Source organism: Nelusetta ayraudi, unplaced genomic scaffold (genome assembly GCF_046127955.1).
Source record: "Nelusetta ayraudi isolate G7.1 ecotype Tasmania unplaced genomic scaffold, CSIRO-AGI_Nayr_v1 ptg000040l, whole genome shotgun sequence".
Lineage (NCBI taxonomy): Eukaryota > Metazoa > Chordata > Actinopteri > Tetraodontiformes > Monacanthidae > Nelusetta > Nelusetta ayraudi.
The window spans coordinates 301426-328151 of NW_027466090.1; the positions used below are offsets into that span (position 1 = coordinate 301426).

Below are 26726 nucleotides of genomic sequence, written 5' to 3' on the forward strand. Positions count from 1 at the left end.
TGTGGCCTGAACATGCTGCTGTTGAAGACCACAGACCTCAAAATAATAATAATACCCATCTAAAGGTCTGGAGTGCCAGCTGTTGTGTCATTACAACGTCCTGACGCAGAGATCATTTTTCAGATGTTTTTATTCATCATTTGCGAGCGAACACGGTAATTATCTGTTTGCTTGGATTTGTTGGCTCTTGATTGTATTTGACCTGATTGTTGTTGATGTTGCAGTGGGCGTAAGATAAGAAAACGTCTTCGGGGCCAAGACGGACCCAGTGAATTCATAGCCACCCACAAAATACGACCTTCTACAAACTCCAGGATGTCCAAGGTCGCCTTTTGTGGTGCTATTAATTTCCAGGAGTTGTTGCTTGAAGTGTTGCTTGACAGTCACAGCTCATGGACAAAAGGTCACAGGAGAGCGGAGCGATCAGAAGCACCGACGAGAGAATCAGAGACGGCTGTTCTCATTTCGCAGATTGGAGGAAATGACACTGGGGCCACTTTGAGATAAGCAGCAGCAGCAGCAGCAGCAGCAGCGAATTGATGACTTATTCCTCAACACACACACATGCGGTAATAGGCGTAGTGACTTTGAGAGCACATCAGTCCAGCGCACAAACACGGTTGTCGTGCGGCTGCCGGTGACACGCACGATCCCTGTGATGCCGCGATTTGGCGCCGCCGCCACAGCGCACGTCAGCGTTCGCCCGCCGTGTTTACGGATTTAGCAGCGATGCCGTGCCCTTTCACGTGGACCCGTGGAAGTGAGGCGGCTCGGCGGCGTGATGGGATGCGTAAATGTTTCATGCGCGTTCCCTCCTCCAGCTGTGACATCCTGAGCTGCGGTGACGGCGGCGGCGACTCGCACACAATCTGGTCTCCCACATCAGAGCAGGAGAGGATTTTTTTTTCTTTGGTTTTTTTTTTGTTGTTTGTTTAAAGAGACCTCGAGTGGGGGAGAAAAAAAAACGCCACAAACATGGCACCCACTGACCTTTCCTGCCAGTCTGCGCACTCCCATGTGTAATCGCGAAGTGTGAGAGAAGACGCTGCTTTCATCAGCTTAACGTCTTCTTTGTCGTTCCCCGGCGACGCTGAACTGGTCCGAGCTGACATTCAACTCTTATGGGACCACTTGCAAGAAGCTGAAAGAATTTATTTTCTAATGGACGCTGGAAAGTGTGTGTATTTTATTTAGATGCAGTCAAGGTTTTAGTTATGTAATTCATCCGGTCATAAAGCAGGTTATTTTCTGTCAGAAAACATGTTTAAGGAAACACCTGATCATATTTCAGGCTTTAAATGTCCCTATATTACTGTCAGGCTGCTGTAAACAGAGGGCTAAATGTGCCATTTTCCACGGGAAAAGTGACATGGCATGTTGATATCTGCGTCTAGTCTGGGATGCAATTAAGTCATGTCAATACAAGTATAAATAGTTAAGTGTTAACTATTTTAAATTATTATGGGATGCTAAACAAGAGCACTTGGTAGTTTTGTTAAGTTGATGCAGGCTGACCCATTCATTGGCTCTTGGCCCCAGGATGAACCGCACATCCTGTGCAAGGAGCACCTGAACGCCCCCCCCGCCGACCCCCCGGAGCAGAATCGATACTAACCTTCTTGCGCAGTCTGAGCCGGCCGCGGCCACCAGCAGCTCACACGTCTGCAGCCTGCAATCACGACTGAAGTCGGAAAAGAAAGTCGACACCTCAGCGGCACAGAAGACACGGCATTACCCAGTTTTTTTTTCCCACATACACTGTCGTTTAATGTTCTGGCAAAGTCTGATAGGCGGGCGCGTCGTATGTAAAAACACAGTTTTTGCCATCTGGTTCCTCACAGCAAATACAGTGAACACAAGTGCCTCCAAGAGCAAAGTAGAGCAGAGAACACCATGCTGTTTCGAGCCTCTTCAAGAATACATTCAGGTAAAACCACTTCGGTCCAGAATGGCAAGTGACCCCGCAAGAGATTACGGTCACATCTTTTAAGAAAAAAAAAAGAAAAAAAAAGGGAATACATCAGGTGCCAGTCTGAAATGAAATGATCCAGGCAGCCATCCGTGGCCTCTGGCAGAACACTGTTTTTGCACCACATTCCTTTGTTACCTCCACAAAACAACAAGAACACTTAAAACTCTCGTCTGCGCAACAAAAGTGTATCATTTCCGACGACTGGCTCGCGACTTTGAACGGTCCTCAGCAGACGCTGAGGTGACGTTGCGCTGAGGAAACGACTCTTGAGGAATCACAGTGAGCCTTCACTGTGCAGAGCAGATGGGGAAACTTTATCACAGACTCAACACTATTCTCGCTCAAACTTGCAGTGGCCGAGAGCTGCAAACACAGAAACGCGCTGCTACAGAGAAACAAATAACAGATGGCAGCACACTAATATTGGCTACATAGGTCGGTTATTTTCCAATAATGTCGCTAGAAGAGGAAATCTACTCTCTTTACTCAACTTCTTCCCCTTCTACCAAGAAACACATCCTTCTCTTGGTTTGAACGGCTTGGTGATCCTAGTGGCCTGGTGCACTTCCGAGTTTCTGTGTTTGCAGCGCGTTTGCAGCTCTCGGCCACCGTACAAGCGGGACCGATGTCGACCTCTGACCTTCACACCTGCAGCTGTACATCCGACAGCAGCCAATAAATAAACAGCGAGAGGAAACACCACACTCACTTTCGCCGACGTTCACACGGGCCCACATGAAAATCTATCGCACCATTGCACATTCACGCCCACGTGTCATGAACTATATTTATATATATACTGTATACTTATAGAGAGAAAGAGAGAGAGAGAGAGCAAATCAAATAAATCACCAGTATAAATGCATGTACAAACACAGTATTCACCAATTATAAGTTAAGGTTGTGCAAATAGCCGTACGTGTACAGAGTCAAGTCGAGGTCGTGCCAGACTGACGGACGGAGGTTCCCCCCACCTGACGAGAGATGACGGGGAAACAAACCTTTTGACTGCTGTTCTTCAGAGTTCCTCACTGAGAGAGAAGCTTTGTTCTGCTGTTTGTTCTGGGCATCCTGCACACACACACACACAGGCACAGGACGAGTGTGTGGAGACGCGGTCAGTGATCCTGCGCGAGTGAATCACGCAAATGATGAGTTGGTCTCACTACGTCTGCACAGTGCGCACGCCCGGCGAAGCGGATTTATATTTTTACCGCCGCAGAGGCGCAAAATCAGTGGCGTGTGATTTTTGACTCAGCGTGTGACTCAGACTGCGTGCACGCCGGCCCTTTGCAGCTCATGTCTTGCGCACTTCTTTTTTTGTTTTTGTTAGACTTGACATGAGTGAGCATCTTACTGCCGCTCGTCTCGGGAGCTGAGTTCATACAGCGCTCAGGGGAAACATGTTATTGCAGCAACCTGCTACGCTAACACACCCACAGCTGGCGTGGCCCTCGGCCGGCAGGCCTGCGTAAAGGAGATTTATTTACTGTTAAAACGTCGCCAAAGTCATTTCTACGCTTGTGGCCCGTCTTCTGGATCAGCTGCCTAGAAAGGGCCGCAGCGCTGTGCTGGGGTGACCTCGCCGCGTGAGGTACGCTGGTTCTTTTTTGTACATTTCTGTTTTCAAAGATCAAAGTCCTGAAAGACAACAAAAGGTTCACAGATACGCTAAGACAACAAAAAAAACCATCAGATTCATTGTAGTTTTGTCCTTTTTCTTCACGGATGTCCACTTAGTACCATGAAAAAATGGCCCTGTGTCTTTGTTAGCATTGCCTAGTTTTGCGTTCATGGTTGCTGTCACAAGGCCTTTTTTTTTTTTTTACACCGTCTTCCTAATTTCACGCGGCCGAGCCGCTCTCAGACACTGGTCTTCATTCAGCGCCTTGCGAGCTTTCGACACTGCAGAGTGGGCGTAGCTCCATGGAGAGCCGCTGCTAAACGTCGCTCCCGCTTGAGGCCCAGCTCTTCACATCCACTCAGGGATGCCTATCAGTTTTCCCAGTATGAGAGCTCCGGCCCTCCCATCTTTCTTAACAGAGTTTCTCCTCCTCCCCCCGTCTCCGTCTCACAGGTTGCTCTCAACGTTCTTCCTCTCCGAGTCGTAGCCCCGCATCTTGTCCGCGATGCCCATGTCCTCCACCAGGGTGCAGCTGCTGATGGTGCCGTCGTGCAGCAAAGAGACGGACCTCTCCGAGTCCTTGTCGTGCACGGCGCCGTTGTAGCAGCCGGCCACCAGCATGTGGCGCTCCTCGGGGCTGCAGACGGGGGCGGAGCTCTTGGCGATGTCCGGCAGGTGGGGGAGGCGGGCCACGTGGTTGAGCAGGCTGCCCGTCTTGGTGTTGTGGGTGTTGCTGTAGGTGTGGCGGTACTCCTCCTCGATGTTACGGCCCAGCTTCCAGCGCTTCCACTTCTTCAGGATCTCCGACTGCACCTGAGGAGGGAGAGAAGAGCGTTTAGTGGAGGGAGAATGGACTTGGGAGAGGAGAGGCGAGGCAGAGAGACTCACTTCCTTGTTGACGAAGCAGTAGAGAATGGCCACCAGGAGGCCCTGTGGAGACAACGCAGTCAGAGGGTGACATCAACCCATGCAAATTACTCACACACGCTAATTGCACGGCTCGTCGTCTCTGTCTTGGCGAGCCCTAATGCGCCATCTCCATCTCCCCCCCCCCCCCCCCCGTCCCATTACAGCTTCAAAATTATATCAATTTGCAGATCCTTGTTAGTCCAGAGCAGCCAGGCACCGTTCATTTACCAGCACAGAGCTCGGGAAAAAAACACTCCAGCTTTCCGTGGGTTGGAGCTGGGGTATGGTTATTTTTTCTCTTCATTCCAGGTGCCAAAGGCCTTTCCGAGCGGTGGCGTCCAGCACCGTGGCTCGATCAGTTCTCAACCCAGCTAGTTTTGCATGTATTTAAAGAAAACAGTGAAACAAAACTCTTTTGACCGTCCCAACTGTGTCTCCAAGTTGGGGGGTAAATTGGGGGTAACAATCTGAAAAACAGAGCGAGCGGCAGAAGCAGCAGGTCGTTTTTTCACCTTCCTTTCTGAGCCTGGTGCCAGCACAGACTGTGAGGAATCGCAGAGTGGAAGTGAAGCTTACATAACACCCATAGCTCCAGTGCCCGACTCAAGTCCTTATATCCATACTCACGTCCTCCTATCAAAAGGTCACAGTCATTACGAGGCTGCCTGCCACGGACAGTTAGGCACAACAGTCGTTATGCAGAGTTAACATAACTTCATCTGACACGACGGTGCGTGCGGCACTCGAGAACGTCTGGGGAGATTTCAGAGCGTTGTGAAGCACTTGTGAAGCAAGACTGGGACTCGAGAGGACCGGCCGTGCTGTGGCGTTGTCGTTGACTAGACTGCCGTCTGATTAGCCGATTAGCAAATCAACTCATTTACAGTTAACAGTGATCCTGTTTCTCCCCAAAGAACACACTCTGCGATTAATTATTTGTAATTTAGATTTGAACGTTAGAGCTGAAAGCCCCCTGAGCCACAGTAGCTGCGTTTCCATGACCCCTAGAATTGTGCAAAACCCAAGTATTGCAATAAAAAACTGGTAATGTAAACACCTAAACTTGGAAAAACCTCTCAAATATGGCTAAAAGGTTTTTACGTTCTCGTGAGGTGGTTTTTCAGACGTATCCATATAGAGGTATATCGCGAAAGTGTCATGCAAACACTTTTTTTTCGCATTTACACGTCACCGGACGTGACCGTCACATGACCAGTTAGTACACTTCAAGTGAACATGGCGCGTTATGAATGGACAGAGGAGGAGATGGAATATTTATCACCATTCAATGGAAACACCTGCAAATCGCAATTGTCGAATTAATGTTGTTTTTTTTTCTTTTTTTTCCGAAAAACTCTCATGGAAAAACAGCTGTTGCTTAAACTAACAGCGAAGCATTTCATCTCCACCTGGAAAGAAGAGAGGAAGAGGTCGATGAAGAGCTTGGTGAGACGCAGGCTGCTGGAGGCGTTGGTGGACTCGTCCGTCAGGAAGATGAAAACCACCTGGTGGATCCCCAGCAGGGGGATGAGGGTCAGAGTCGACTTGGCCAGCCTGAGGTGGGGGAGGGGGGGGGCGGGAATAAGAGGGAACAACGATGAGAGACGTGATCATGTAAAGAGGGGACGAGACGCCACGGACACAAAAATCGCTCGACCTCACCTGAATTTGTAATCTGTGTATCTCATCTGGTGAGCCCGCAGCTTTGAAACGAGGATTTTGATGATGTGGATGAAGATCAGGAAGTTGATCTGTGAGAGACGGACCAAATTTGTTTGTTTATTTTTTTAAAGTCCAAAAACAACAAGCTCAAAGAGAAGATGACAAGCTGCCTGAGTTTATAAGCCCAACACTCCAGAAATAGTTGGGCGCTGCATACGTCTATACAGAGGAACCACTGAGGCCGCTGTGACACCGCTTGCATGGAGCTGGTACGAGGGTAAAGACGGAAACGGGCAAAGCAGAAGAACGGACCCTCCCATCGCAGCCTCGCCTCAAACACAGGAATTCCTGCCCACTTAGCCAGACGATTAATACATGGAAAATGCCAGGACGTATAAATAGTCAAAATAACTGGCCTGACGAATTGAATTTATATAAAGGCTTGGGGGCCTGACCTTTGCAGAGCTGCACGTAGGATAAAATGGGACCGGTTGGAGCGTTCAGAGTGAAAAAAAAAAAAAAAAAAAAGGGAAATCTAACCTTAATCCCAAAACCTTTATGGCTTAAGTTGTTTTTCCCCATGTAAGCCTCGAAGCCCCGACACCCTTTTTGCAGCTCGTGAATAATAGACGTAGTGTGTTTAATATTGTATGTGCATGAATGATGGGTTGACGGTAAATCCTGGTTTTTTTTTTCCATTCGGGCATTTTCGGAACCAAGCAGAGATGCCAATTTCGCAACTCCGCAAAAGCAGGGGAAAAAGAATACAACAAACGCACAACACAGAGGAAATTACCACAACTGCCAGCAAGATGGGCGAGCGGATGATCCACCAGAAATTCATGTTTATGTTTTGCTCCCAGCACCTGAAAGAGACAAATGAGACAGAGGAGGAAATGAGCCTCGTTCCGCCGCCTCCTGCTAAGAACTCCAGAAATCTTTCCACGACCTCCCCACCCCCGACTCCCAGCGGCGAGAAGGTGGCGAAAGAGTGGCGGCGGCCAAAACTTCACTTTAAAAACCTCACGTAACGACCACCAACACTTGGATTTTCGGAAGCCCTACCCTCTGAGCGGCCCCTCCCCCGCATAATAAAGTTTGGACGCTGCCATTAAATATTGAAAAAGTTGCTCACACAAAAGCTGCCGCGACTCGGTTTTCTGTGCGCGCAGACTGCTGGGAAAGTTCACCTCGAGACGAGGGCACGAGAAAAAGTTTATATGGTGAAGCAATCGTGTGGTGGGGGGGGATAAAAAACAGGATCGTCTGCAAACTTTTCGCTGCATGAATGGGAGAGGACAGAAAAACATACAGATGCAGTAAAAACTTACTCCTGGTTTTCATAAAGGTACTTTGCTGTCACCCAGGGCACGAGGAATATTAGCGGAGTTCCTGTGAAAACATGAGACAATTAGTTCGTAGTAGTCGCAGCAGTAATATATGTTTTGTAAACGCACCCTGATCCACATCTGTCTATGCAGATTTTATAGCTCTACAAAATTCTGCAGCTGTTTCGATCGCCAAACTGCCAAAACTGTCCATCTCGACACAATATTCAACAATTATTCATTTAACTCAACAGAAAAGGCTTTAAAACATCTTCTGCACTACAAGACAATCATTCAAATCATCCTGGTCCTCTCAGTGCCTCCACTCACCCCAGCCGATGCACAGGTAGATCTTGAAGTTCCTCTCGGTGAACACGGTGATGACCAGCAGGTTGTGCAGGTAGATGCCCTCCACCAGCAGCCAGTAGCTGTTGGCCATGATGCTGTACTGCATCATCACCACGGCGATGCGGCAGCTGATGGTCATCTGGGAGACAAACGGGGACGGGATTTTACACACACACACACACACACACACACACACACACACTCACTAGTTTGTTTTTTCCGCAACACAAGCCAGTGCAAAAAGTCGAGACGGTCGCTGCTAATGGGTGCCGGCAGCACAACAACAGCAGCGACCCCCCCGACTTCCCGGCCTTGACCCCAAACACTGAGACCTGAACCCATTGCATGAATACCTGAGTAGTGCACCGTGTTTCTAACAGCCGGCCCATTAATTCTGACAGTCAACACTTTGTAAATAGATCTGTCCTGGGAATTAACTGAAATGGCGCTGATGCATTATACCCGTATTTAGACATAGCCGACCTTAAGTTGCTATTAGAAACGGAAATGTTTTTCAGTTTTTGCTAAATTCCACCAGCTGACAGTGTTGAATGTGATTAACGAAGCAGCTCAGGCCTCACCTCCCCTCAATCTCACCGCTAAAAGGTCACAAATTAACGTAAAAACATGCAGGATTTCCTTTGCTGAGCCTGCTCTTTGCAAAGGCTGCTCCGGAATGCAGATTCTCTGCATTGGTTATTAGAAACCAAAGCGCACACAGCGGAGAGCAGCGTGCGCGGCCCCTCTAATGACCCCCCCTGACCTCGTTGTTGACCAGCAGCTCCACCGGCGGCATGGAAGCCTGGGGGAATCCCTGCTCCTGATCTCTGCTGCGGTCCACCTGGTTGGTGGCCTCCAACAGAGCGTCCTTAATGAGGATGGACAGCGCTCGCAGGATGAAGGAGGCAAACAGATTCATGTGGATGTTGTTCCTCATGCAGTGCAGTTTCCTTGTGTGCAACAGACGGAGAGAAAATAGTTTTTTTTTCCCGCTCAGAGGCAAAAAAAAAACTGTCACCGCAAATACATGTAGGGGCGTTTGATTCATCTGCTCATTTTGACTCCACAACCAAACATTGCGGCGCCTGCCAGTGTTTTGTGAGAATTACAAAACACCCTTTGATTGTAATTTTTTTTTTTTTTTTTAAACCAAAAAGTACCTGAAGAATATGAGAATGCAGAGAGCCAGCACCAGCGCCACCAGCGACAGCGAGTAGCCCACCGTGTACATCACCTGGATGTGGCCGTAGTACTGCTGCAAAGGGAGGGAACACAAACAAGAAAAAAAACTTCAGCCTCTGGCTTTTTCCTCAACGCATTCGGCAACATCTGTCACGGAGGTAAACAAGAACGCCGGCGCCGTTCCTCACCGGGCTGGAGTCGGTGAAGTTGCACTCGCTGGTGTTCTTCACCGTCACCCAGCGCCCGCTGGCGTCGCAGTCCTGGTACACCACGCCGTGCTGAACTACGAGCACACGCAGCACACTCGTCAGTGATGCCTGTGCTCCTCAAATGCGCCCTGCGTTCAATGATTGAGCGTCTCGGTCCTACCTTTGTGGTACCACGGCAGGTACCACGGACAGGGCACGCTGACGGTGGTGTTGGGAAGTCCGTCCGGCCAGCAGGCGTAGTTGTCAAACGTCCTGTTGCACACGAGGCCTGAGGATGGAAGGGAAATAATGACACTGCTGTATCTTGAGTGTGCAAAGAGTGTGTGTGCCAAAATGGGAGGGTTGTATTCGCAAAGGAGCGGAGCAGAAAATAAATAATCTCTCTGGACCGAGTGACACTTCACACACTGCGAGGGACAACAAAGACGTCACTGCAGAAGAGGAATGATAGATTTACCTCACTGGCCACCAAGAGTGTTTGCTCGCAGGCACCTGCTAGTGAGGTCTTTAGGTTGTGATGGTTTAAATGAGATAAAATGCTGTTTTTGTTGCCTTTTTGCTATTTTACCTGAAAAACTGATAGAAGTGTGTTACAAGAAACTGGCTGTGTTTCCATGACCCCTGGAATTGCGCAAGACCTAAATGTCGCAATAAAAACAACTGGTGATGGAAACGACTACGTTTCGAAAAACCTCTCAAACATGGCTAAAAGGTTTTGACGCTCTCATGAGCTGGTTTTTCAGACGTGTCAATGTAGAGGTACAGTATATCGCAAAAGAGTCACGGAAGCACTTTTTTCACAGTTACACGTCAGTGGACGTGACGTACGGGGTCACGTGACCAGTTCGCTTCAAGTGAAAATGGCGCGTTAAGATTGGACGGAGGAGGAGGGGACGGAATGTTTTTTACAAGTAATCAAAGAGAGAAATCTAACAACCATTCTTGACGGCAAACAACATCGAGATGCAGATTTATACAAGACATTTTGTGCGCGGGATGAGATTTTACAAGAATTGCAGCTTATGCGCTTCACAATTGAAACACTGGAAAACACCTGCAAATCGCACCACACAGTAACAGAAATGTGCACTCTGGGACACAGCTCAGGTCTCGGCTCTGTCTAAATCCTGCAGTGTTGTCATGTCTCTGAAGTGCTGCTGCATTCAGGTGTAACAACCTTTCAGCTGAGCCCGGGGTTAAAAGTGCAGCTGCCCTGGCACCTGTTATATTTTTCAAGAAGAGGATGTTAAGAGTGCATGCTGAGTTTAAATGGGACGGTAACTGTTCTAGCATGTCAACGGGCCTTTGCCCCTTGTGTCTTCTTAACCTGTGTCTTCGCTTTGGAAGCTCACGCGGAGACGGGAGGGGCGCTCGCCTGCGTGCGAGCGAGTGCGACATGTGGACAGCAGCTTTTGTAAATTTCAGAGCTTCAGCTTGTTTCTCCGCGAGCACAAAGACTTTATGCAACTCAAGGGCAGCGCACTTCAAATTTAAACGCTGTGACCACGAAGGGGGAAAAAAACGACACAGAATTACAAGGCAGAAGCAGCAACAGCAACTCTCTCCACGTGAGCGGCTGGGAGGAGGCTGCAGAGCCCAGTGATTACACAAGGACTCGAGCAGGGAGCGGAAATTGCAGATGTTCCAAGGACTGGTGAGCCTGTTACCTGCAGAGTTGAATGAGGCAATTAACAGCGGGCCACGAGGTGGGTGGCTCCACAATGTTGTGCTCCCCCCCTCCTGCTTCAGGTGCGACAAACTTGTTTTTTGCAAAACACTTTAAAATGTTTTTGTAAATGATGTGAAAAAAAATATTTTGACAGAACTTTTGAACACACAGCATCGAAACAGCACTGGTGCATTATAGCCATATTTAGACAAAGCTGAGTTCCAATTAAACCAACAGATTACATCTTGTCAAGCATTAAAGAGCCAGCAAGCAAGACGGAGCCGAGCAGTGGCAGCCGTGTGTGCTAATACAGTTTTCCACTCCTGCTATAAAAGGTGATAATCTCTCATGTTTATGACGTCTCTGCTGAGCTCCCAAGCAGCAATGAGCAAATGAGACCCAGTGTGTTGGGCTCACCGACACTCGGCGGTTCCTGACTGTTGTTGTGATCGCACTCCATCATGTACAGTTTCCAGCTCTCCTTCAGCTTGTCCATAAGAACGGCAGGGGACACCTGAGGGCAAAACAGCAGTTAAAGCTTCAGCAGTAAAGTCTCGGACGACTCCATGTGCCATGGGCGAGTGGGCATAGGAAAAATGTTGGGAGTGTGGACGGAGGAAACAAAAAAAAAAGGCCACGACGACAAAACGTTTGCGCTTTGCGAATTGGGATTCATTTGTTTGAGTCGTGTCCACATATACAGTGGCTGTAAACAGCCTGCGCTTGAGATTGGATATAATCTATCAAGGTGACACCTGTTGTGGCGTCTGCACGGCCGAGCTTGAGAAGCGTCGGCCGCCCCCGCGATGGAAAGGCCAACAACTAATGGAGAGGCTCACATACTTGCACCGATGCCATCCCAACACACACACACACACACACACACACACACACACACACACACACAATCTCATTGTTGCGTAGCTGTCGTTCCGTGTTTGTGCATCGAGTGAGTCACGCTCCTCCAGATCCGCACTTGATTTGCACTTTATCTCTACTTACGCTGCATGAGGCTGCAGCTCAGCAGCATTAAAGCAAGCGTAAGTCCCACAATGCATCATGTCCAGGTTTCCATTTCCACCGGCTCGTTATTACCCGGTGGTGGAGAGGTTGCAGCAGCGGGAGATTTTAGCAAGAGAAACAAATTTTAAAGATGCAATTGTCGCGGCGTTACGTTGAATGCGCGCCATCGCAATATAATTGCATAGCTGTGAGTTTGCAAGCTCTGTTAACAAGTCAGTTAATAATGTGTTATTACATAAAGGGAGCAGAGGAGGAAAACACGTGGATACAGCAGTTTTGTCTTTTGCGTTCCATTTAATACAAACCATAATAATAATAATAATTGAATAAAACTGATGATGTTACAATCAACTCACATTTCCTTTTCTTTATTTGGCCTTTGGAAACTTTATCCTCTCAGTTTGCTGCCTCTAATAATCCCCACATGCTCGGCCACCTCATTATTTGCTGGGACACACGTCTGCAAATCTGCCTTTCACGTGTATGTGTGTGTGTGTGTGTGTGTGTGACGAGCTCGGCTTTGTGTGAAGAAATGGAGCCTTGTGTGTGTGTGTGTGTGTGTGTGTGTGTGTGCCCACCTGGATGCTGGAGCAGAGGAGGAGCAGTGCCAGAGGGAGGAGCAGCCGTGACATCCCTTACTGGTGCTGGATGAGACGATAGTGCCGGACAGAGGGGGAGGCTTTGCACCTCATAAGGGGGCTTATCTGAGCTCGCCACACCGCCTGGATGACACACAAAACACACGAGATCCATCAAACGCCAACGATTACCACACTGACGGTTCCCTCAGCTCAACCCGGCCCCCACGGGAGTCGGAGGGGGGCAGCAGCGGAGTTTCTTTTTTTGTGTGGGTCACTGAGAGAAGCTGAGAGTCCCTGGACTGTGTGTCCTGCTGCACAGCTGGTGGATCTGTGGGACGGCCACTCGCGAGCCTGACCAGTCTCCTTCCCAATGCGGACGTGGTTCCATCCAGGTGGCTTTTGTCCCGACAGCCGCACCAACATTTTGCTGCAACCCACCATCATCATGCAGCCTCCCTAGTGTTTTTTCTGGGTGTCGCCTCGGGCTCTGGGGCATTTTCACTCTGTCTTGTCTCAGCCTCTGGGCGGACTCTGGATTTTTGATCAAGACCAGTCGAGACTCAGCCAACACTGCAAGAAGTCCTGGTCTTGTCTTGGTATTGAACCCCAAATGTCTTGGTCTTGTCTCGACCTCGATACTCTCTAGTCTTGATAATGTCCTAGTCTCGCTTGGTGCGCTCTGGACTACAACACTAAGCCTCCCGCTCAGTATGTTTACATGCACACAAGCGTTTCTGTCTTGTTTTTTCCCCTAAATGAAAAAGATCCCTGCTGTGACTGTGATTGGAAACCATTTTGCTTTTTCTGTGCTCACTTCTCTCACTTTTGCAGTAGACAAAGGTGAGGCATTAGTGTCCTCAGCAAGGAGTAATTTCCCCCCCGCTATGCACAACAAAGTGAGCTTCAGGCTACGCACAGATTTAAAAGAGCTTGCGGCCGGGACTGGCTGGGAGAGAGCGCTCCTGAAGGGAATGAGTGACGGAGGAAACCTTTGGAGCATTCCAGAAAAGGAGAGCGCCAAATGTCCCCAGGATGACAGCGTGCACTCAACGGCTGCGGTAAACAAAACAAACCAAGAAAATCAATCAATTTTATGAGTGCGCCAAAGATTTCTGCCAAAACCGGGTGAGCATCCCCACATAGCTGAATAGAGGAAGCAATAAATCACGGATCACACTTGGAAAACCCAACCTGCATCGGACCAGGAAGCGCCGGCCGTGCTTCGAGTCACCCGAGGTCACTCACCTGCGCGTCGGCGATGCCACAAACTCCTCCGTCTGAAGCCGGAGAACGGAACGAAATCTGAAACGTTTCTGCAAAAAACACCTTGACCATGGAAACATTTTTGGCTAAAACGTTTCAAATTCCATTCCGTTCCAGTCTTGTGGGCGGGCGGGTGGGCGGGCCGGCCTCACATGTTTCTTTTTAGCCACGGGGTGTTGTTTTTTTTCCGTAGATGACACACAGTTCCAAGTGATGGTTTTCATTCTGCGATCTTTCCAGTTTGTTTTTTTTTTTTACCGAACATGTCAACAGGTCGCACAAACAGTCCGGTTTGAACCGGCTGCAGTCCGAGGGACCCGGCCCTCATACTGCACTGCTCAGACTTGAGATTATATCAAAGCCTAAAAGCTATATTTTCTAAATGGCCTGCTCAGGGTAATGGCCACAGGATGCAGTTAGCATTAGCTGTGCAGACTGAGTGATTGCCCGGGCCTGAGGGACAACAGTTACTCTTGTCTGGTCTGACATCGGGTCACGACCGGGCCAGCTGAGATGACTCATGTGCCCTCGACTCCCGTCGGCCGTCTCGCAAATCTGTCTCGTCTGGTGCTGGTGAAGTGAAAGAGCAGCTTCTGACACAAGCCGCTTGAGATGCAAACATTTCAATGTTTGGATCTCAAAGTTAGAAAAGGGCAAAATAGCAGTCGGACTATTTCAGCGCAGGCTTAAACTACAGAGAAGCTGAAAGATCTTACCGCTCAGAGTGATCAGGCGTCATTCTGTGAGCGCATGACGTGAGAGCACGTGTCCAGGTGCAGCAGATTGGCTGACAAGCATGTGGCCGAGCACATGCTCCTGCTGCACCGAGTGTGTGAGTGAGACACTTTCCCAAAGGGTTTCCCTCCTTTTCCTCCCCCTCTCCCTCCCTCCCCCTCAAACACATATGCTCATTTCCTAACGCCTGCACCACTTTCTGCAACTTAGCACCGCGGCGGCAGCAATGATTAACCCGGAGCCGAGCGCTCCGGTAGATGACGAAACAGCGGGAAGTGGGGAAAAAGGGGGTTTGTGTGCGAAAGAAAAAGCAAGCGAGGCAGAAAGACAAATGGCTGTCTCAACCCATCGGTGCCCCGGAGAGCCTTATTTCATGTCCACTTGGATTCCTTTGTACGCACTCGTGAGGTTTCCCTGTCGGAGAGCAGCGTTTTGGCTCGTGTGTTCGCTGTAATATACGTGTGAGAGTTGTGACGAGAGCGCACAATGTAGCATAGCACGTTAGTGAGTAATGACACACATCTCCAGGTCTGACCAACAATTCATCAATCTCAATTCTGCTTGTAAAAATGTGGAATGCTGATTTTTAGTGTTCTACCCCCCACCCCCCACCCCTCCTTCCCCCACTGAGCAGAACGCTAAACCTTCCCTTAAAGGAATAGCTCACTCAAATATGTACGTCCTACCTCGATCTGCGTTTTGTTTGTCAACTGACATTTTACGAAAACGCAAAAGTTCTTTAGTTCAGATGACACCAACAACAATAACAACAAAGGGTCTATACAACAAATATGTGTCTCGTGATCAATTTGGCTTTAGAGATTGTCACGTCGTCCAGATACTTGAATGGCACCGCTCAAGCAGAGTGGAGATTCTTGTGTTTCCCATCGTCGGGGCCCACGGCCGACAGCAAACATTCTCTGGTCTAAATTCTTAACCTCTGATTGATTGCGCGCTTCCGAAAACGGGCAATCAATTATCAATTTCAAACAAACTGCTCTTTTAAAAAAAAAGACGCCCGCTGCTTGCATGAGCTCCGGAGGGTAGAAGAAGTGGGTCAGAACAGGAGCGCTTCCTTCTGGCGGGCCGACCCCGAGGACACACGCCCACAGGCCTCTCACATGCTTTATTTGTGCGCGTACGGCGCTTCTGCTTGGATGCCTTTGATGCGGGAAGATGGGAATCACATCGGCCATTTGGCGGGAGCCGGAGTGGAACTAATGGGCTTGAAGGTGTGAAGCCAATTAGGCTTGTGTATTCTGCTATAATGATACCCTGACTAGAGCTGCACGGCTGCACCGTCAGTGTAGGCCAATCAGGGCTGCCGAGCCAGCTGGTTTCATTCCAGGAACTCAACCACAGCACTATTTTTTTTTGTTGTTTTTTTTTCGCTCTTGTTGCACAGCTGAGATTCACTGTAGCTGCGGTTTCTTTACAGTTTTCTTCGCAAAATAAAAGCGATATTTTGTCAGTGTAGTGGAAGTGAACTGGTCACGTTACTCCGTACGTCACGTCCGCTGATGTGTAAATGTGAAAATAGTGTTTGCATGGCACTTTTTGTCAGGAAAAACCACCTCATGATAGCGTCAAAAACTTTCTGTGATATTTGAGAGGTTTTTCAAAACGTTTCCATGACCAGTTTTTTATTGTGACATTTTATTGCGATTTTTAGGTTTTGCTCAATTCCTCGGGTCGTGGAACCGCAGCTACAGAGAGGCTGAGAGTGACGAAGACGTGAGGAAATACACACGTATATGAAGCAGCAGTCGACCCTCCTTCATCCCGAGATGCATCCAAACCGAAATTTCACCGCCACTCAAAAAGAATGACGTATATCCCCGAACGCCCCAAAAGCATTTGATAAACAGCGAGCGGCGTTGGAGTGGCTCACTACAAAGGCGACTTACAATTTACCCTTGTTGTCTTTCTCTTTTTTTTCAAGAGCGCTTACCTTTCATTTGATTACGCCGCCCCGACAAATACAATTACAAAGGCGCAGTACGCGTGCATGAATGCCTAAAGCGCACGGTTAGAAAAAAACAAACCCCTTGAAAAAAAACAAAAAAAACACAACACAACAAAACACAATGGCTGTGTGGATTAGAAAAATGCCCCCGAGTCACAACCTCAGCGCTCCGGTCATCCTACGCAACTCTGCGTGCCATCCGTGAGGCCCGCGGGCCTTTATTAACGGTGATGTAACCTCGGCTGATCCAACTCGGCAAAAATAATCAGCCCAACTGCGACGTGCTCGCAGATTTCTTCCTCTTTCTGCGCTTTGACTAAATTTGGTAAAGCGCGCCAGGATCACAGCCCAAGGCGTCACGAGGCGAGACAGTGATGAACAAGAGCGCATCACTGTGATAACCGGAAGGGGGTGAGGAGGAGTTCAAAGGGCAACGCTGCCGTCGGGGCGCCGAGAGCGCGATCGCCGTCAGAGTCCTGTCAACGACGGTATTTGCGGCGACGTGGCCGACGAATTTCACAGGAACAATCTCCATCAGCGGCGGGATACGTGTTTTTATTGGCCGGCGAACAAAAGCCAAACACGCTCTGTGATTCTCCATAATATCATTATATTATGGACATAAACTAAACTGCGAGGAACACAGAGGTCCCGTTTACAACTGGGCATAAAACCAAATGAGCAGACATAATAATCTCTTAGTAGCGTTTGTGCGACACATTGAGCAGTTATTGCTATAAAAAAAAAACTAGAGGTCAACATCTGAGATTAATCGTTATTACTTTCTCTTTAATGGTTTGTTGAACACGACTGGACGTATCGTGAGAATATCATGATGGATGACAATGAAACGTTAAACATGACTTCAAATTCATCGTGCTCATAGATTCAGATTGTCGCTGCTGGTGATGAATCTGTTGGTTGCTCTTACAAATTGTGAGCCAAGTGCAACGTAAATAACCACAAAAAGAAGACGGGGGGAAAAAAAAAAACCTGCCTTGGCAGCTCATTGGTTTACGTGTTACGTTTGGAAAAAAAGAAAAAGGAAAAATAAAAAAAGTTCTCGTCTGCCACGTCCAAAAAACTGCCAACTGTGCAATAAATTACAGGATCCACTTGGGGAGGAAGACTCTAGCCTGGCTGGACTTCTGCTGTTTCTTCTCCTCGCTGCAGGAAAAGGGCCATCCATCTTCATGCTGAAATAAAGAGCTGGTACGCAGAGGCAGCGTAACTCAGTCCGCAGGTGAAAATGTGCAGCCCTGTTTGTGTCGGTGAATTAATAACGACTCTGTGTTGCTGCCGTTCGATTCATAAAAGTGGAACCGAGCTTTGAACTACAGCGCAGATGCCTCGAGCTGCTGACGCTCAAACTGACTTCAACCTTAAAAATCAGAGACTTTTTTTTTTTTTTTTGTCAGACTAGAATCCACAGGTTGCTGCTGTGCGCCTGGCCGCACAGCAGCCCTCGGCAGACGGGCTTAAAAACCCATCGCTCCTCTCCTACGTCTGCGTAATCCAGGAGATGCCTGTTAAAACACGCTGTATACACAGCCTCCACGCGCCCACGAGCGACCACATCACAGGAGCCGTGGCCTAATTTGGTCAGTCAGATATGACCTGCCTCCTCGGTTAGTTAGTGCTCCAGAGGAGTCCCAGCGCTGCCTGCTGGGACTTCCTCTCCTCTGTTTGGCGACCGCGTCAAGTGGTACCTTTGTATTACTGTGTGTTTTATTGGTCTCAGTTTGTCAGCAGCTTTTCTTGGCTTTGTCCCCTTACGACAATATGGAAGGTCCAACAGAGCATCAGTTCTACCAGGGATTTTGCACTGAAATGAAGTGCTTTTTGCAGAAGGCTGTAAACAAAGGGCTAACTATGTGGGGGGTTTTCTTGTTTTTTTTCTGGGAGGTGTAATTACTCATTCAGACTGCACCTCTGGATGAGACACACTGAAACAAAAAAGGGCAGCAGACTTTTGTCTATTTTCCGACTCCAAAGCCTGTTATAGAATATGGCATATTAACAGTGAACACATTATGAAGAACTATGCTGCTCACTTATTACAGAGTGAGCGGCAGCACAGCCTCCAGTCAGAGCATGAAAGGTCTTTCTCTTAATAAATAAAAACTGGCGCAGAGCTCCATTGTTCACCGCGACAGGAAATGCAAAAATTGGATGGAGGGGGGAAAAAAAATAAATAAATAAAAAACTCGGAAAGGCAGGCGTGTGGCTGACCCCGTGCGCCGCTCAAAAGTGAAAAAAAAGAAAAGAGAAAACACACACACAATGCGAGAGGCGTGACCCCCACGTGCACCGCTGTCACGGCTGGACGCCTGAACCTCCTCTGTGTGTGTTTTTTATAAACGTTCCCATTTCCACTGGCCACGCTGCACCTGACCAGCGTGGGCGGGTAACAATGACAAATGATTAGACACACCTGTACTATCTCTGTGAGTGTGTGCGGATGTGTGTGTTGGGTTGTTTTTTTTTCTTTCACTTCCTCATGTGATGTTTGCGTGTGTCATGTGTGTGGGAAGAGTTCGCCGAATGCCTTTTTTGTATATTTATTTTTCGCAAAAACTCTTTCATGATGTTGCGCAAGGGACCTTCGCACTGTGAACCGCCAGCTGCAATGCAACAGCAATCACGGCAGAGAGGCTTCGATTATCAGCGGCCACAATCGACCTCCTACGCTGCTGAGGCATCCGGTGAAGACCCGCCAGCGAAGTAAACTGCACCCAGTTAGCTGTCAGCTGCTCAGCTGTGCACTGCTGATTGTGTCAAGGCTGATTTGAAGTGCGGGAAAGGCTCATTTTTTCGCAAGATAAAAGCAATATTTCTAAACTTTCGTAAAGTACAATTGCGATTTGCAGGCGTTTCCATTGGATGGTGTGAAGCGCATGAGCCGTAATTCTCTTAAAATCTGCAAGATATTACGAGAATTACCTTTGTTTTTGTTTGTTTGTTTACGCTTGTTTGCTGTCAAGTATGGTTGTTCTAATTTTCTCTTTGATTACTTGTAAAAAATATTCCGTCTCCTCCTCCGTCCAAACATAACGAGGCATTTTTACTTGAAGTGAAATGGTCACATGACCCCGTACGTCACGTCCGCTGACGTCTAAATGCAAAAAGTGTTTCCATGACATTTTTGGGATATAACTCCATATCAATACGTCTGAAAAACCACCTCATGAGAGCGTCAAAACCTTTTAGCCATATTTGAGAGGTTTTGAGAGGTCGCAATTTAGACGTTTCCATGAGCAGTTTTTTATTGCAACATTTAGCAAAGCAGCAAAGTGAACGTTGTCTCCGCTCTAAAGGCAGCGTGACGAGGCCAATAAAGCGACCCAGCCATTTGGGCAGGAGGTGGAAAGTTCATTTCAACGTAAACAGATTTTTAGATGTGCAGATTCGTGTTTGGATATCTAGATTGGGGCTGAAGCAACGCCGCCTTTCTTTCCGGAAACCGTTGTCACTTCCAACTGCACCGCCGCTCCGTCCTAATAAGGGTTCGCGTTCGGGGACATAAGTCACTGTTTGACAAACAAACACTGTTATCAGAACAGGGCCGCATGATAAACCTTGCTAATTATGTCCAAGAACCGATAAAGAAACGCAAAAAGAGGACAAAGCTTTACTACTCATGCTAACAATCCTGTGTTTTTCCATCGTCTGACCTTTAAATTTCAAATTTTAAACTTGGGTGGTCTGGGCCTGCTTGATTATTAAGACCGTTACTAGATTATCAATGAGCCCTCTGTTTCAAGCAACCTGCAGAAAAAAACTGATACACTGTTCTGCTTCTAACATGTTTGGGAGAAGACAAAAACAAGGGCGATTTTTGGAGAAGTACCATATTCCCAGACATGCAAATTTTAATACACGTTTGCCAACTATTAGAGAGAGTGTGACAGTGGCACTGTCACAATGCCTCCAGTTGATCACGGCTATTACCCGGGAGTCTGGGGTTCGAAGCCCGCCCGGGCCCTCTGCGCCTTGCCACACGAGCAAAGGAAGTAAAGAATGTTCTTCTCTGCTCACCTCTGGGGATCACCAAGCAGATCCGCCACCTTCAAAGAGCAGCGCTCCGAGGAGACATCAGGGCTGGAGAAACCGAGATTGTCATCGGCTCATTCTTGCGCTAATGAGACTGTTGACGGAGGCGCCGCACGTCCTGGAAGACTAATGGGGTGTTTTAACAAACGCACCAAAACAGAAGTGAAGAACGTGGAAAGGCGTCCTCCAACCAAAACAAACAACAGGGATTATTTAACTCACACCAGCTTCCCTCCCGCTGCAGCTCCATCCGGAGACGCTCGACCGCAACAACCACCGAGTGTGGAATGTTTGACCTTTACCTTTTTCTGGAGCAGCAGCAGCAGAGAAAGTCGGGCGAGCGCCCTCCCACTGTCTTCTTTGATGCTTGTGGGGGCGACTGTGTGAGCGGCGGGAATATTAAAAAGGCCTCGTCCACCCGGAATGCCGCACGGCTCCATTATGGATGCAGACCGGCGCTGTTTATGCGCCTTAATCCTTTTGTCATACACAGAGAGGATGGTGCGCGTCATCGCGGACCCCGCGCATGTACACACTCGGAACTTCTTAAACCTTATTTAGCAAGGCAGCGCAGCCTTGAGGCAAAAAGGGACATTTGTCAGGTGACAGGGTCGTCCAGGAGCTGCCTCGCAGAAAGGCAGAGCGGGAGGCGCCGACAGGTGCTGATTTACCCTGACCCAGAGTCTCCCTGCATGCAGGCCTAGCATTAGTGACCATGGGGTCACGCAGAGGTCAAGTCAACAACTACGGTGGCGACCATGACTTCTTTCGCTGCTGTTTGGTTGTTTTTGCTCAACCAGTTTGTTTCTTCTTCTTCTTTTTTCAAATCAGGTGAAAAGGGACGATGACTGCAAGGACTGGCAAGCAGAAAGGGGAAGCGAGTGATTGGAAAAAGAAGAAAAGCCTTTTGTGGTCATCTCTGTTTTTCTGTTAAAAGAAACAACAACAAAAAAGAGCAGCACTGCCAGTTCTGATACATGAAATATGGCGAAGGGTCTATCCAGACTGATCTCTTCAGCAGCTGAGAGGCTTAGATCATCATGACAAATCGGGACTATTTAAAAACTACCTCATCAACATCCCACACCTAATAGGCATGATTTCTCAGACAATTACTGGCAACTGAAGGGAGTTTTTTCTGGAAGATCTTGCTGGCAACATGGACGAAATATCAGAGTTGCTCCATGCAGATGATCCAGGTAGGGCCACGTGGAGTTATTGCAGCTGCACGTCCAGGAAAAGTAGTGATTTGCTGCACTTCTTATGATTACCGGTAGTATGTGTATATGTATATATATATATATATATATATATATATATATATATATATATATATGTATATATATATATATATATATATATATATATATATATATATATGTATATATATACATATATACATATATATATATATACATGTGTATCTATATATATAAGTATCTGGTACAACATGAGTGAAGACGGCGGCTTCTTCTGTTGAACTTGGCTGCTCTCCGCTCATTCGCCACAGCCAAGCCTCTTTTCCTTTTCTTTTCTTTTTTCCACATCTCTTGTACTCCTCATCTGCGTTATCTCACTCCATTTCCTCCTGTTAGCGTCTGTATCGTGCCCTAATCTTAATGACCTCCATTCCACTTGTCAGGCTGAGCAAAGAGTCTTATCTGCGGCTCCATCTTCTCAGTTATTCTTCTCACATTATGGGACGTCTCTCTCTCTCTCTCTTTCTCTCTCTCTCGCTCTTTCTTTCTCCAGCGCTCCGATTTGATACGTTTGATGTCGTCATCATGGAAACTCGGCTCTCGGCATCGCTGCCACCAAAACAGCTCAACTACACCAGAGGTATTTCATTTTTGTTTTTGTTTTTTCATGCATGACTAAGTCCTCCTTTTGTTTTGTTTTTTGTTTTTTTCAACCCAACTCCGACAAAGAAGCAGATGCTGTCCTTGCCGTATTTAATTAAGCGCAGTGGCTCTGCTTGCACGTCTGCTTCCCCAACACATTTGTTCCGCGCCGTAGAGATACCTAAACGGGCCTCGGGTGTCTCTCATTTTCCCATTAAAGGTTTCATCTGACTTCACTCATAAATTAAATTTACCACACAAGCAGCCGGACTGGCGGGAAGCGAGGCCCTGATCTCAAAAAGCCGAGATCAACGCACTCGGTCTGCACTTAGATGAAGTCCAAAGCAAAAACAAAGAGCTCATCCATGAAGGTCGACTGTGCGTCACAAACTGAACATTACTTTATTAGTCAACGGAGACCAACAGCCTTATCGTTTCCCACATGCCCTGAAGATGAATCATGTGCACCAGGGGGGAAAAAAAGCCTACAACGGTCAGTGTTATGGTCATTCAGGAGGACTGACAAGCAGCCAAGCTGCATCAACGACTTAATCATTCATGGAAAAGAAAAAACAACCTACAAAATATTAACTAGTCACGCAACAGAGTGGAAGCAGCACAGTAGCTAAAGATGAAATATGGGTCAAGAACGATGAGGGTACATAAAAGGCCTCCTACAGTTCATCTGAAGGTCTCCCTGCGTCAGTGAAGGAGGTCCGTCTGCGCTGTATATGTTTGAACCAGGACACAAACCAGCGACGTCTCCGCAGGGTAAAAATGTCTGGGAAGTCCTCAAATATCTGAGAGGCTGTGGGAAAAAAATCAACAGATATTCCTTTCCCTGAATTCCCTGAAAGAAATCAATGCCATTTCCTGCAAGTTTAAACGTAAGATAATTATGCTCTAATACCTAAATTGCTACAAGCAAACAGGATCAAGCGTAACTGCCGTGCTGCTGGTGGATCCACCTGCAGCAAGTCGACGGCTGGAAACACTGAGGCGGCTGTGCAATGCAGGTAATGCAAAGAGCAAACAGAGTAAATCAGGCAGTAAAACAGATGAGCACACACACACACACACACACACACGCATGCACACACAAGTTCTTGTATATTTCCTCCCTGCCTCCCTCTCAGTCCTTCACAGGGATCTACACTCACTACACAGACACTCACTCTGATGCATGTGCTTTAAAATCTTTCACTTAAAGACCTTTGTACGGGTGGCTTCAAAATAAATAAATAAATAAATACCCCTATGGACGACCCCTGACAGCAGATCATGGATATTTGATGCGCTCAGCTTGAGGAGAACCCAGCACTACAAAGGAAGAGCAGCGGAGGGAAAGGCGAGGTGGCTCTTAGAAGGGGAGCAGGAAATCAGCCTCAGCTGAGAGATGACACGAATCATAACACTTTAAAGACGGAGAGCCGGCGGGAGTGAAGACGCCTCCACCAGGTGAGGCGTTTGGAGAGAAATGCCGGCGAACGATGTGAACCAGGAAATGAGCTCCCGCTTATGTAAGAGAGCAAATGTCAGAAGTTGAAGTCAGGTTCTTATCAGAGAAAATGTAGGTCAAAGACGGTGACATTTCTTTCCAAATGGAATGAAGGTCTTAATGACTGGAATGTAATTAGGTCAGGGCCACTTGATTCATTCGTAGGTCCAGAGAAGAACTCCAGCTTCCAGCCGCTTAGTTGGACCTTGGACATGGGTCAAACTGTGGGGAAATGCATCAGCGACATATCAGTGCCCTTTGTGACATAATTAAGGGGGCAATTTCCATGTGTGTCTCTAAAAACAACAAGCAGTTGTTGTTGTTAGAGAGTGAATTTGCATGATATGGGACTCGAAACGTGCAGCAAAGTTTGGGAATGTGGGAAACTGGCATGACAGCATTTTTAAAACGTGTGGAAATTTCAACGCCAAAGTCTCTTTTGCAGTAATGAGACGCCGAAGTGTGATGAAGTCACCGCCGCCATCTCCTGCGAGTGTTTTCCTTTCTTTCTTTTTTTTGACTGTCGACTGCGACGCAGGTCAATGTCTCCCTCTGTCAACTCAGACTCCAGTCTGGCCCTCAAACAAACAGCAACAGCCTGACATGAGCGCGCTGCCCAGTGCCGCAGAGCCACGTGTTGATTTCTCTTTTCTTTTTCTTTACCGACTCTCACCATGCGCCGTCGACCGTGAAACTTCAAGTGAAAAGCCTCATTTAGGGACAGACAAAACATCATCACTCATGACGAGCCTGGCCGTTATCCCAGTCTGTAGCACTGACAGCAAGCAAAGTATCACTCAAGAGTGAGTCACGTAAAATGGCGATTTGAATGAAAACTTTCATTACTTCTCTTCCCATTTTCCATATAGCCCAGTCTGCTACTATTCCTGACCCCCCCGCAAAAAAACAAAAAACTCAGGAATTATTTTGTGAAACTGTTTACTGGCCAGAAGTGTGTGATTTTTTTATTTTTTTTATTTTTAATACTTGATAATTTGCTTTGACCCTGTAATGGGCGGTGAAGCAGACTTCACACATCATTAGCCAGGGGCAGGAGGGAAGCTGTGAGGTGGACGACGTGCAGCCTGTGGCAAAAAGCAAGAGTTGAGCTGCCGCCGAGATAAAGCGACGGTTGTTTGTGCTCTGTACTGTGATAATGGGGCGTGTCGGGGGCGCGAGAGGAACCACACTTGACCCTCGACCCCCACGCATTGTCGGGGGAGAGGGGAGGGGTCGAGGTGGAGTATTTTTAGCGTCTCCCCAACGACGCGGCCGTGATAAAGCAGAAAATAACTCCACGCCGTAAACTCCTCGGAGGAGTTCAGATGGAAAAGCAAAACCCTGTTGAGTGCCTTTCATCGCTTTTTTTTCCTTCCAATCCCTTCGCCGCCACTCCGCCGGTATTGATTCCCCGCCGATAAATCTTTTTGTTCCCGTCTCCGCCATGTGTGGTCCCCCGAGCGCTGAGGAGGGATTTTGCTTCCCAATCCGACGGCATCCTCGGCGCAGCCATCCATTAAAGCCGACAAGGACACATCCGAGCGTTCTAAACTCAGAAACATTGGATGCCGGGCTCGGTCACCGGGGGAGACTCTTGGGCGCAGCAGCAGCAGCAGCAGCCTGCAAACACGTGAGCGAGTGGGCCGCTTCATTAGTGAGTAATCGCATAATCCATGCGGCTGTGATTAATGTATGTCACGCAGAGACAAGTGATTCCATCATCACAGACCACTTAGTTGTGACAAGCCGCTGTGTCTTATCTACGCCGAACATTCCCGCCGTGACCCATGTGAAGCGAGAACACGCACGATTCCTCACTCCAGAGTGTGCAAATCCAATGGCGGCTAACCCAGTGATGCCAGGGGGGTCAGAATGAGAATTAAAAGGACCAGCAAGGAGACTAAAGGAGGCGGAGCTGAGCCTTGTTGACTCTGAAGTCGAGTTCCGATGATAAGCTGTGAGCGAGAGTGTTAACAAGGCGGCCTTGGGCACAGTTCAACTCTGCTCAAATAAGGAAGTGGGTCCCACCTTCAAGTTGAAAACCAAAACAAGCACGGAGCCGCTTAGTAAGCTGTTGAAGAGAGAAACCAGCGAAGTGGTCGTTTCTGTCTTGTGTTTTCAAAGTAAAATAATAAAAAGTACAAAAATATAAATGCATGTGATAAAGCACATTTCATACAAGTGTAGAAATCTGTGAATGTATGTATTTATGAATTTTACAATTTGAGGCTTTCCATTCCAAATACGTTTCAAGACAAAAATTAAATTACAGTCTGATTTTTCATTTAACTTCAGCAAGCAAAAAGTAATGTAATTCTAAAGTAAGGCTGCCCACATAAGTGCAATTATTTTCTCCCATCGAAATAAAAAAAGAAATAATTAAAAAAAATAATAAATAAATTAAAAAATATATATATATATACATGTATATATATATATATATATATATATATATACACACACACATATATTTATTTATTTATATGTGAAATTAAATTGCAAGTGCATGACATCATGTTGATTCCAGCAGCGGCTTGGCAAGTTACTGCAGAAGACTCATTTTACATTTTAAACGGATCAGTCAAACTGAAGTGGAATCAGACTGATGGACTGTGATGGATCATTTACTTTGTCTGGGGTCTGTGTAGGTTGGCACTAAAAATACCCCCTTAAATCACAGCAGCCTGAGGGTGGGTCGTGTCTCCGCGGTGTGTTTTTTATGTTATTTTTTTTAAAGGGAGATGAGTTCTAAAATATGGCTTGCTGACATTACAGAAAGAGTCCGAGGCCTGACAGCCTGAATGTCTGTCAACTTGACTTGATCCGTTCAGAGAGACAGCTGACTCCGGCGGCCGGACTTCCC

General features: G+C 47.6%; 1 protein-coding gene across 1 annotated transcript in view; it reads right to left on the reverse strand.

The window, feature by feature from the left end:
- Positions 1-1739: 1739 nt before the first annotated feature.
- gcgra (glucagon receptor a) overlaps positions 1740-26726 on the reverse strand; it is a 31139-nt gene continuing 6152 nt past the window's right edge. Inside the window, exons 2-14 of the mRNA XM_076033114.1 lie at positions 12505-12648; positions 11321-11417; positions 9395-9502; positions 9214-9308; positions 9004-9098; positions 8607-8793; positions 7826-7982; positions 7499-7559; positions 6964-7033; positions 6168-6256; positions 5915-6059; positions 4485-4526; positions 1740-4409 (exon numbers count right to left, since the gene is read on the reverse strand). Of these exons, the coding sequence (XP_075889229.1) occupies positions 4044-4409; positions 4485-4526; positions 5915-6059; positions 6168-6256; positions 6964-7033; positions 7499-7559; positions 7826-7982; positions 8607-8793; positions 9004-9098; positions 9214-9308; positions 9395-9502; positions 11321-11417; positions 12505-12558 (1566 nt within the window). The 5' untranslated portion in view covers positions 12559-12648 and the 3' untranslated portion in view covers positions 1740-4043. The remainder of the gene's footprint in view (positions 4410-4484; positions 4527-5914; positions 6060-6167; positions 6257-6963; positions 7034-7498; positions 7560-7825; positions 7983-8606; positions 8794-9003; positions 9099-9213; positions 9309-9394; positions 9503-11320; positions 11418-12504; positions 12649-26726) is intronic.